This window comes from Gadus chalcogrammus, chromosome 20 (assembly GCF_026213295.1).
Source record: "Gadus chalcogrammus isolate NIFS_2021 chromosome 20, NIFS_Gcha_1.0, whole genome shotgun sequence".
Classification (NCBI taxonomy): domain Eukaryota; kingdom Metazoa; phylum Chordata; class Actinopteri; order Gadiformes; family Gadidae; genus Gadus; species Gadus chalcogrammus.
Window position 1 is genome coordinate 13,973,304 of NC_079431.1, and position 12,525 is coordinate 13,985,828.

At 43.8% G+C, this 12,525-nt stretch overlaps 2 protein-coding genes across 2 annotated transcripts in view; both read left to right on the forward strand.

Moving 5' to 3' along the window:
• The window catches only part of col8a1a (collagen, type VIII, alpha 1a), an 11,574-nt gene extending 2,680 nt beyond the window's left edge, over positions 1–8,894 (forward strand). The window contains exons 2-3 of the mRNA XM_056580126.1: positions 6,076–6,379; positions 6,640–8,894. Coding sequence (XP_056436101.1) covers positions 6,085–6,379; positions 6,640–8,576 — 2,232 coding nt within the window. The 5' untranslated portion in view covers positions 6,076–6,084 and the 3' untranslated portion in view covers positions 8,577–8,894. The remainder of the gene's footprint in view (positions 1–6,075; positions 6,380–6,639) is intronic.
• A 1,636-nt stretch (positions 8,895–10,530) lies between these two features.
• On the forward strand, positions 10,531–11,815 carry jagn1a (jagunal homolog 1a). The gene is made up of 3 exons (XM_056580246.1): positions 10,531–10,620; positions 11,016–11,146; positions 11,277–11,815. The coding sequence occupies exons 2-3, from the start codon at positions 11,049–11,051 to the stop codon at positions 11,737–11,739; spliced, it is 561 nt and encodes a 186-aa protein (XP_056436221.1). The 5' UTR covers positions 10,531–10,620; positions 11,016–11,048; the 3' UTR covers positions 11,740–11,815.
• Positions 11,816–12,525: the final 710 nt, after the last annotated feature.

The window sequence follows — 12,525 nt, forward strand, 5'->3', positions numbered from 1 at the left end:
TGGAGGTGGAAATACACATACTCATTGAAGACCGTAGTGCAATCCCTCTTAGTGGGCCGGTGATGATACACCTCTAGTTTCTTTATCATATCCAATATTAATATTATTTGTATTATATTCTGACATATGCCCCATTATTGGCGGGAAGAGGAGTTTGGAACACAGATTAGAACTTCAGAACCATTCTGTCTAGAACGTAATGGGGAAGATGTCTCTGCGTTTGTGTCGGTACACAAACAAGTATAATGATCTTCCATTACTAAAATATACAAACATATGGACATATACAAGAGTAGCCCCTACAGGGACCAGGGTGGGGAGGTCTTCCCTGGGAGGAGATGAGCTCCATTTGACACTGGTCCACAGGGGTGGGCCCAGGTCAGGGTGCGGGTCAGAGCCTCTTGACAGGGGAGACACTGACTCAGTGTCTTCACACTCTCTCACACACACACACACACACACACACACACACACACACACACACACACACACACACACACACACACACATACACACACACACACACACACACACACACACAAAAACACATACACACACAAAAACACATACACTGGTAAACAGGAGAGGGCAACAGGAGGAGAAAATGCCTGTGCAAATAGATGGACGAGTCTGTGTCTGTGCCTCACAGAGAGAGAGAAAGAGAGAGAGAGTGAGAAAGAAAGTGTGATTAAGGGAAAGGGTTGTATGAGGGTGAGAAAGAGAGTGTGTGTTCACGAGAGAGAGAGAGAGAGAGAGAGAGAGAGAGAGAGAGAGAGAGAGAGAGAGAGAGAGAGAGAGAGAGAGAGAGAGAGAGTGAGAGAGAGAGAGAGATAGTGAGTGTGTGTGTGTGTGTGTGTGTGTGTGTGTGTGTGTGTGTGTGTGTGTGTGTGTGTGTGTGTGTGTGTGTGTGTGTGTGTGTGTGTGTGTGTGTGTGTGTGTGTGTGTGTGTGTGTGTGTGTGTGTGTGTGTGTGTGTGTGTGTGTGTGTGTGTACAGGGGGGGCCGCAGACAGACAGATGCGTCTGGGTTGGTGGTAAATAAAGATATCTTAATGTCAGTCTGATCCGGGGGTGGAGAGAACGGGAGAAATGCTTTTGAAGGAGGCAGAATGTTCCCATGGATACAGCTGTGTAGCACATCATTTTACCTTTACAGTCTGCTAGCCAACACACTCACATTCCTCCCAAAGCCTGTGTCTTATATTCAGTGCGTCTTTGAGGATGGGTATATGTGCGTACAACATGTGAATCTAAAATAAAAAAACACACCAAACACACACAGAGACACACACTAATGCACACACACTAACGCGCACACGAAAACACTAACACACTCAAACACACACACACACACACACACACACACACACACACACACACACACACACACACACACACACACACACACACACACACACACATACAAAGGTGTGTCCATCTTCCAAGTTAAATTGGATTTTCATTTTTTTATCACAAACATTGCTATCTCAACCAACAATGCATTCTTTATTGTTTTCTTGCTTTTTACGCCGTGTGTTGTTTAAATTACAACATTTTCTAGATCTATCTTCCCTTGGTGTGTTGACTCATCATGTAGCTTAGCAAGAATTTACCTATCAATTATTAGCTAGCATCATGCCACCATGAGTATTGTCATAACCCACGCAGCCAATTAAGATAAACAAGAGATTACTCATTCAAAATATAACACTATCTATCAAAATAATTTCTGCGAACATATGAAAGTTTTGTGATTGATGTCCTATTCTAAATTCAAGAATTTTCTTGGATATGCACAACTTTGAAAATACAACATAACTACTTGTACAAATCAAAAAGTATAATACAAGAATGGAGGAGGAAGAGAACAGGAATGGGAAACAAAAACATCCCAACTACCTGTACCTTATTTGCCCGTCTTTGGTTACATTATTTTAAATAGTCGATTTTAATTATTCATGCCTTTGAAGGCACCCTGTAAATATATAGGATACTAGTATAAAGATAAAGTGGTATTAATCAACTAGTGGGAAATTTACCATGCGTTGTTTATGTAAAATATCCAGAAGATGGACATCTGGAAGTAGTTGGGGGAAACAGGCACACACACAATGCAGGCTACACTTCGAGAAGGTTTTCTGCTTATTTTTTAGACTGTCTATATAGGCTCAGCTGGGTAGGGAGCACTCCCAGCCGAGTGTGACCAGCTACACAGCAGTGGTTTTGGCAGCAGATGCTAGAACTGCCGACCTCATGTACCACCGAACTCATGAATGAGCTAGCATGCTAAACCATGCTAAATCATGCTAATTCATGTTAAATCAGCACTGCCGCTGATTGAATTTGATGGGACGTGCAGAACAGGTGATGTAACAAATGAATATTTAAAGAGTGTATTTATGCATGTGTGTGTGTGTGTGTGTGTGTGTGTGTGTGTGTGTGTGTGTGTGTGTGTGTGTGTGTGTGTGTGTGTGTGTGTGTGTGTGTGCGTGCGTGCGTGCGTGTGTGTGTGTGTGTGTGCGTGCGTGCGTGCGTGCGTGCGTGCGTGCGTGCGTGTGTGTGTGTGTGTGTGTGTGTGTTTATGCATGAAGTTAACAGTAAATGCATTGAGTGTAAATAGTATGATAATCAGCTTTATAGCATGTTCAATAGATCCTAATGTGATCATCTGAGATCCTGTGGTTCACATATGTTTGGTTGCCAAGAAAGAAAAATAAATACTTTGCATCAAATTCATCTAATGTAAGTGAAATTACAATAAGTATTCTTAATTTCTGTAATGCAAAATGCAAAGACATAGAGAAATACTGTGTCACCTTTCTAACACATGTGTAACAATAGTTTGTTTCACCATTGTATAAAACCTGACTCTATGCACCCTCTAACGGCAGAAAGGGACCTAGCAGGTCCTAAATTACAAACTCACCAGTTTTTCCTAGCTTATTAGCTGTTGTTTTTTACTGTTCAGTGAAGGTCCATTGTCAAATAGTCATAAATTGTAATACAACATTTCTATGCGATTTTATAATTGTTTAGAATCTACACAAATATAAACACACTTATAAATGTTATATTACAATTTCATCTACATTGTAGATGATGTAGGCAAGCACTGACAGACAAAGTTTTATGCAATGATGATTTTTTTGGCTTCTTAATTATAATATTTTGGAAATAATATATGGGGCCTACAATATTTTGTAACTATTATATACAATCTTATTGAAATTATGTATTCAAAATATTTGAAATTATTATTTTGAAAATAATAGCTCCTTTGTTGATTTGAAAGTTTAAAGTTATCCCTAACCGTAGACCATAGTAAGTGAACCATTTTCCCAAACACGCCAAACCGGGGTAAGCACACTGAAGCTCTTAATAAAGGGCCTTCTTGAACTTGTTTACTCTCTGGAGGCGTTTGGCTGGTTAAAGTGTGACTGATTGTCACACATACTGAGCCAAATGTCAAAGTTGGACACTTTTCACTCCTTTGTTGCCTTGCCCGGCCACAAGTGTCCTCTGGTCTAAAATGCTCTGCTTCGGTTACCTCTGCAGTGAAATTCAGCATAATGTTGGCTTCTTTTGGCTTAAAACAGATGTTCTTAGGATAGTATGAATCAGAAATGTTTGAAACGTGGGAGGGCTTCTGATGAATCTGCTATTCTTTGAGGTCGCTTTCGGTCGGATGGGAACTCTGGTCTGTCTATGTCTATACAGCATGGGTTTATAGGTTTGGTTTGTTCAGCGTTTGTAATCCTCTGGTGTCTCTACGTTGGATGGCTCCAGACTTATTGAGATGGAAGGAATTACCCCTTTTTCCATTATACTTCCTTGAGCTTTATAATTAAGTCAACAGGTTTTTCTTTAAACCTTATACCCATGCATTTATGCCGAGGGTTGAGCAGAATATTGAGGCTGGAATCCATGCGTAGGGAGCAGAGACAGCTCCAGACTAACCCTATTCATCAAAAGTCTCCGGCACGCCGGGCCTTTCATGACTGCGGGGAGGATGGGCCTCTTTCAAAGGTGCCGGCGAGAATGGCTCTCAAAGGGGCCGAGAGTAGCAGCGCCATGTTAGAACCAGCATCCGGCCGGCAAAATGTTAAAGGGTAACAAGGATGCTTATCCTGCCTAGTAACGATGATGGAAAGGCCCAGAGGATGGGGTTCATGATGGGATTAGAATGAAGAATTATGGTGCCATGGTTCGCTGTATGGATGGATGTATGGATGGATGGATGGATGGATGGATGGATGGATGGATGGATGGATGGATGGATGGATGGATGGATGGATGGATGGATGGATGGATGGATGGATGGATGGATAGATGGATGGATGGATGGATGGATGGATGGATGGATGGATGGATGGATGGATGGATGGATGGATGGATGGATGGATGAATGAATGGATGGATGGATGGATGGATGGAAGGGCAAGATTACATACAAAGTAGGCCATCTAACTTCACTGCAATTGCTATATAATGTCTATATATTCGCTATGGTTGTACCCGGAAGCCTATGCCTGTTTTGAGAGTAATATCCTGCTTTGAAGAATAAAATTGTTGTTACATTGCATTGCGGGACAACAAACGATAGAAATAAGCGATTGAAATATAAATACATGATCTACATACAAATTCTAAATAAGGCTTAGTCATGCTGCCTCCTAGTTATTGTTGTTGTTCACCATTCAAATTTATGACAACCTTGCCGTTTTATATCGTATATTTTAATTTGAATAAACATAAGTATTCATGTTCGGTTTGGAGACGAGTCGTTGTCATAAGAAACACAACATAATGTGTTATCTTATTGACTCTATCTGTGATCAACTCAGGTACATTGATATATTTGATTCCCTTATGGAATATCTCAGGAAATATAATAAATGAAAAAATGATGGCAGAGATTTCACTTTCTTTTCCAAATCAATAAATTGTCAAAAAATGAATACACTCAGTTTTTGGCATGGAACATGTTTTGTTTCCCAAATAAATGGCTTTCAGCAAGCCATGTCGAGTTGACACCAAAGGATAAGGATTAAGAAAAATGGCTTTGCAAACAGTAAGTGTCACGCCGTCTTGCGGAAAAATAGCTGTTTTCCTTTTAGTTTAGACGCTTGAACCACACGTTCTTCCCTCTCAGGAATGTGCCGTTCATACCCCACTATGACTGGTATCTGGACAACACTGACGCTCTGTCTAAAAAATAACACAGCAGACACTTGGAGACACTCCTCAAGTCCTCTTACCCTGTTGTGAATTATTATCATTCATTTATATAAAAATGAGCAAATGTGAAGAATCCAATTCCAATATAAAGAAAGAGGACTCTCTGAATAAGCAATAAGAATAATGTGAACATCATGATTGATTAATTAATTATTGATTAACTGATCAGTTCCTACAGATGTTTTATTGGTGATATTATAACACAATGCTACTTGACCGCTGGCCACTGTAAGGAAGCACACTTTTGGCCTGTTACCCAGATTCTATATCTGAATAAATAGTGGTTAAATTACAAATCATTCTATCAGCTTAAAAGCTAAAAAAGTAAGTTGTTTCCTCATTACCATATTTAGAATTAAGATTCCCCTTGGGTTATCTTTGAGACTAATTAAGGACTGTTAAATAAACTGACTTGATGGGAAATGACGACGACTGTGTAATGATGATGATGTTTAAATTTGTTGAAAAATACTAATGACACCAACAAAGAATGGCATGTTTTGTTAACACACACACACACACACACACACACACACACACACACACACACACACACACACACACACACACACACACACACACAAACATTCTCTCACACATACACACAACCCCACCCAAACACACACACACACACACATACACACACACACACACACACACACACACACACACACACACACACACACACACACACACACACACACACACACACACACACACACACACACACACACACACACACATGCACACACACACACACACACCCAACCCTACACAGCCACTACACTACAGTATTCATTAGTGTTTATTATAGTTTCCGCCTTCTGCTTCCCCTGCAGGCCCCAGCCATGCCTCCCCTCCCTGCCCCCCTCTTCCTGGTGGCGCTCCAGCTTGTAGGACTCAGGGTTGTCCACTGTGGGGCGTACTACGGACACAAGCAACACCCACAGCACCACCAGCCCATGCAGCACGTCCAGCACATGGGCATTGGTAAGGAGGGATTCCCCCTGCCACAGTTCCACGGTAAAGAGATGCCCTACATGCAGTACCCCCACTACAGGAAGGAGATCCCCCAGATGCCCATGCACATGGGGAATGAGAAGGCCCATAAAGGGGGCGGCTACAACGGCAGGCAGGACAAAGGTAATGGTCAACTATCAGCAGACAACCACAGAATGAGCACATCAATACATGCATACATACATACATACATACATACATACATACATACATACATACATACATACATACATACATACATACATACATACATACATACATACATACATACATACATACATACATACATACATACATACAGACATACATACATACAGACATACACACTTTTACTGGTTGTGTTACGGGTAATCGTGGGTAAATCATGTGCCCCCTGCCTACAGGTCAGACAGTCCCCAGCGGTGCTGAAGGAATGCCCCAAGGTGAGCCAGGTCTAGCCGGGCCTCCCGGACCAGAGGGACCCATGGGACCTCCTGGACCTCCTGGAAACGGACAGCCGGGGCCTGCTGGAATACCGGGCCCTCTAGGTCCACCGGGGACACCTGGGGCGGGCAAGCCAGGTATGCCGGGACTGCCGGGCAAGCCATGTGGAAATGGTGAGCAGGGGCCACAAGGAGAAATGGGTCCCAGCGGCAGCGAAGGCCCCATTGGACAGCCGGGGCCTCAAGGATCTCCAGGACCGCCAGGGCTGCCTGGAATAGGAAAGGCAGGAGGTCAGGGTCTTCCAGGCCAGCCAGGAACCAAAGGCGATCCTGGGCACAAAGGCCTGCCGGGCCTGCCGGGATTACACGGACCCAAAGGGGACAAAGGGATGGGCGTGCCGGGACAACCGGGACACAAGGGTCTCCCTGGCCCCCGAGGGCCCCCCGGCGCGGGTGGGCTACCTGGCATCGGGAAGCCGGGTGCGAACGGACAGCCAGGGCAACACGGACCGCCAGGGAAGCCTGGACCTCTGGGCCCAAAAGGACATCCTGGGCCCTCCGGAACGGGAGGGGAGCCCGGGCCACCGGGTCTACCTGGTCATGGGAGACCAGGCCAGAACGGCCTGCCTGGACAGCCAGGACCCCTAGGGATGAAAGGTCATCCCGGACCCCCGGGACTTCCTGGGAAGCCAGGACTACCTGGTTTTGGAAAACCAGGATTCCAAGGGCCCAAGGGGGATAAGGGTATGGGTGGTCAACCGGGAGGTCCAGGACCTGCTGGAGATAAAGGTCACGGTGGTCTGCCTGGTATGCTTGGACCTCCTGGGCCAAATGGGCAACCGGGTTCCCCAGGTGTTATTGGGCCGTCAGGCAGTGGTGGAGCCCCTGGTCCTAAAGGAGACCAAGGAGTAGGGGGACCAAAGGGGGTCGATGGGGTCAAGGGAGATCCTGGCCTGCAGGGACTTCCTGGAAAGGATGGTCTACCGGCAGAGCTTGGTGAGCCAGGACCCAGAGGTCCACCAGGAACCATTGGGCCAAAAGGAGAAAACGGGCACAAAGGTTTACCTGGGGCCCCTGGTTCAACAGGACTACCAGGTCCAAAGGGACAAGGCGCGGCTCCTGGTGAACTCGGGCCCCAAGGTCCTAAAGGCATTCCAGGGCTGGATGGTGCAGCAGGACCTATCGGACCACCTGGTCTTCTTGGTCCAAAAGGAGACAGTGGCGCTCCTGGTGGGCCTGGCATTGCAGGTGTGGGGACTCCAGGTGTCATTGGCCCAATGGGACCCCCAGGGAAGGATGGCATATCAGGACTGCCCGGAAAACCAGGTGAACCTGGTTCCCCCGGACCTCCGGGCCCACCTGGAACCGCTGACATGAATCCGGATTTGATGGGAGTCCTCCCGGGGATGGGCCCTGAAATCGATGGGGTCAAGGCTGGTGGTTACGGAACGAAGGGGAAGTTTGGGGAAAACGGGGCAGAGGTATTGGGGGCCAGTGGCTTGGAAATGCCAGCGTTTACAGCTTTAGTCACGACACCCTTCCCCCCAGTGGGTGCCCCCATTATCTTTGACAAGCTGTTGTATAACGGCCGCCAAAACTATAACCCTCAGACAGGTTTGTTCACATGTGACATGCCCGGCATATACTACTTTGCTTACCACATTCACTGCAAAGGGGCCAACATATGGGTGGCGTTGATGAGGAACAATGAGCCTGTGATGTACACATACGATGAATACAAGAAGGGTTACCTGGACCAAGCGTCGGGCAGCGCAGTGCTCCCTCTACAACCGGGGGACACTGTGTACATTCAGATGCCCTCCGATCAGGCCTCAGGACTTTATGCTGGCCAGTACGTCCACTCGTCCTTCTCAGGGTATTTATTATACCCAATGTAAAAATGAAAACAACACATATTCATTTTTTGTAAAATAATAATGTTCGGTCAAAATAGGAAGGTTTATAACAGGATGACACAAAGTAAGGCCTAATTCTGAAATACAAATCAGTGTATAGACATTAAAAATGTCAACAATCTGTAGTGGGTGGTTGACAGAGATTAAAGCCTTATTAAACAGAAAGGTATGAGTATGAATGAGTGTGTTCAATGATTTTCATATTTACAGACATAAATAAACAAATTGAATGTGTAACCTTGCAAAATGTTTACGTGAAATTGTGCTCTACACAATGTATGTGAACCTTCAAATCCTGTGTGTGTGTGTGTGTGTGTGTGTGTGTGTGTGTGTGTGTGTGTGTGTGTGTGTGTGTGTGTGTGTGTGTGTGTGTGTGTGTGTGTGTGTGTGTGTGTGTGCGTGCAAGCGTACATGTGTGTATTTGTGTGCGTGTGTGCGCGCAAGCGTACATGCGTGTATTTGTGTGTGTGTGTGTGTGTGTGTGTGTGTGTGTGTGTGTGTGTGTGTGTGTGTGTGTGTGTGTGTGTGTGTGTGTGTGTGTGTGTGTGTGTGAGTGTGTGTGTGTGTGTGTGTGTGTGTGCGTGTGTGTGTGTGTGTGTGTGTGTGTGTGTGTGTGTGTGTGTGTGTGTGTGTGTATGTGGGTAGGTGGGCAGTACTTGGAGAGTGAGAGAGGAGGGGGCTAAACATGTGCAGTATGGTTGTTGCAACAGTGTCATACTGTTGCCTCAATGTTTCATCACTCACCAAGTATGGATCACTTTATACTTAAGCTGGCAGCTTCACTGTGTGGCAAAGAATGTATGAGGAAAGTTTGACATGTATTTCCTGTCAAACGGAGATTACGCATGCTATGTTTAGCATGTGTCCCTGGATAGGTTATTTTTTCTACTCTGAAATCCGGAATTGTGATCGGTTATTTTCTAACGCAGACATTAAGAAGTTATGTAAGAGAAGTGTAAGGTGAAAGTTTGTACAGGTGATAATGTTTACTGGAATGATGGAAAAGGTTAACAGCATTCACGTAACATTCTAAATGAAGTGTTTACAAATGACTCAATCCCGATAGAATAGAATCCAGAAGAGTTTTACTTTGAAGTACAAATATTCCTTGTACTCCAAAATGATGCTGTACCTATTTGTTCATTTTAATAGAAGAGTAAGAGGAAAGGTAAAATATTATCTTTCTTGGTTTCAAGCAAAAGAACATTTAGCTAGAAATTAATTTAAGACATAATTTGTTGCTACACCTATCCTTCAACAAAGAATACAATTGATACAGTAATCACACTTAATATAATATACAAACCACTATGGTCAGAAGAAAACATTACATTACATTAGAAAACAGTGCATTATCTTGTCCCTGTAGTCTAATAAATAATTTAAATAGCTCATGCCAAGACTGACAGTTTAAAAATGTTCAGCTTGTTATTTGTTTCGTTCAGAAAGACATATTTCACTACACTACCCAATTTCCAAACTCAGATCAGTTTATTTTGGTAATTTGTAATTGGAAATCACAAATATAACATATATCCAAATCCTACGTCCTGTAGGGAAGAGGACATCAGAAATAAAATTGTACATGCTATATAAACTTTTGAATCAAGGTGCTAAAATGTTTAGTGTAACCAAAGATACATCGATTTTGCTTTTGAAATTATGTATGTTGTTTTTCTTAATAAAAGATGTAATATAAATATTTTGTAATTCGCTTCTTTATTTGTAGGCAAACGCGTATCATAAAATAATAATAAAAAAAACAACGTTTGCATCCTTCCTTATAATGAGCAGTTTACATTAATATTTATTCTTTACAAACACTGCAGAAGTGAAGTGACCCCGCCCCGCCATCTGTGCAGGAAAGATGCTGATGCTGCTGCGCTGTCCTATGATGATAGGCTCGGGCTTTACGCATGCGCGTAGATTAATCTGACGGTCATTCATCCGCTCTTCCTATTTGTAAGAGGTTTGTGTCAAGGTGCGATCGTTTTTTCTTTTTTTTGATAGAAGGAATTCCAAAACGGTAAGCAACCTCGTGATAACAACGAATATATGTCAAATTGTCAGTATTTATGAATGATCGTCAACGAAGGCAAACGTAAACAAGCGTTTCCGTTTGCGAGCGCTCGTTTAACATTTCCAACTAACCACACGCAGAGCTGCTGGCGATAAATATCGTTTTACAAGTCGAACAGATGATTAATTCACAGAACCGTCCAATTGAATCATCTATCTATCTCTGGGTGTATGTGTGTGTGTGTGGGGGGGGGTAAATGTTGGTCTTATTTGTTGTCTTGTTTAGTAAAGCACATCCCTTTGTTTCCAACAGCATTTAATGTCCCTTTTTCCAAGCCCTCCCTTCCTGAACATTATTGTGTCTGACTTATCATATTTAATCATATTTGATTGTTTAAACAGGATTGGGCTGAGTTTTAGTAAATAACACTCAACATGACGTCCCGTGGAGGTTTCAAGGCGGCTGGTACGAATAAAAGTGACTTCAAACCAACCAGAGCAAGGCCTTCAGCACACTCACATTACCAGATGAGGTACACTTCTAATCTGTTGTTAACCCCTCCCTTATATATACGGGATGAAAATAATTTCTGCAGATTTTCTACCTCAACGCTCCCCCTAAACACCTCCTAACCCCATCATGTCTCTTTGTGTACCGCCCAGCTCGCCGCTGAAGTCTGAAATCCGCAAGTTGAACTTTGTTCACCTGGCCACCTGGCTCCTGGTGGCGGCCCAGGTCGCCGTCAGCCACCTGGACCTGGTCTCCCACGCCACGGTGTCAATGCCCTTCCAGTGGCAGTACCCCTACCTCCTCAGCATGCTGCCCCTGGCCACCAGCAGCATATCCCTGCCCAAGAACAACATCAGCTACCTGGTCATCTCCATGATCAGCTCGGGCCTGTTCTCGGTGGCGCCGCTCATCTACGGCAGCATGGAGATGTTCCCCGTGGCCCAGCTTCTGTACCGGCACGGCAAGGCGTACCGCTTCATTTTCGGCTACTCGGCGGTCACCATCATGTACCTGGTGATGCTGGTGGCGGTGCAGGTGCACGCTTGGCAGATCTACTACAGCAAGAGGCTGTTGGACTCGTGGTTCGACGACACTCAGGAGAAGAAGAAGAAATAAAGGGGGTCGAAGGTGGAATTGCTGTATTTATTTTAGGTGATTTCGTTTATTTTGAGGAAAAGAAAACTATATGCATTCATGTTTAGTATTTTTTTTTATGAAACCCAGAAGGTTTAGAGTTGTAGGCCTGGAATCTGCGTTGAAACAGTTGACAAGAAATACTTGAAAATACTCTGACTTTATGGCTACGTCAATTACATTTTCAAATTTAGGTGATGCCTCAAAACTACATTTTTGATCAAGTCAATGTACAACACGTCAAAAGACAACATATCAACTGTAACAAATAGATCCACTTGTAGGCCTACTGACATCTGTATATTAGGATAGTCTAAGCCAAGGAGTAGTATTTGTCTTGTAATATACTCAAGATTATTCATATTTACAATAATGAAAACAAGGCTAAATGTAGGACGTATTACTTGCCTAGCTGTGACAGAGACCTCCTGGGGTTTTTCTTCTTTCCATGATTTACAATATGCTGGACTTTCCCCGATACATTTTTACCATTCTAAAATAAAGTATAAATAACAGCAATTGCCTGTATTGGTCGTTTCTGTCTCCGTCCCTTTCCGCAAAATTCTATATTTCTGTTATAAATGTAAAGTGTGCATTGCAAGGATGCATAGGTCAACTTTCATTCTTGTATTTGGACACTGTCATGATCACTGTAAGGGTTAGTGATGCATTCACAACCTAAACCCCCAAAAAATCGAACCTGTCTATTCAAATTGGGTGTTTCCCTTATGAGTCGTGATTCTATTATCGGAACTGCGCATGTGCATG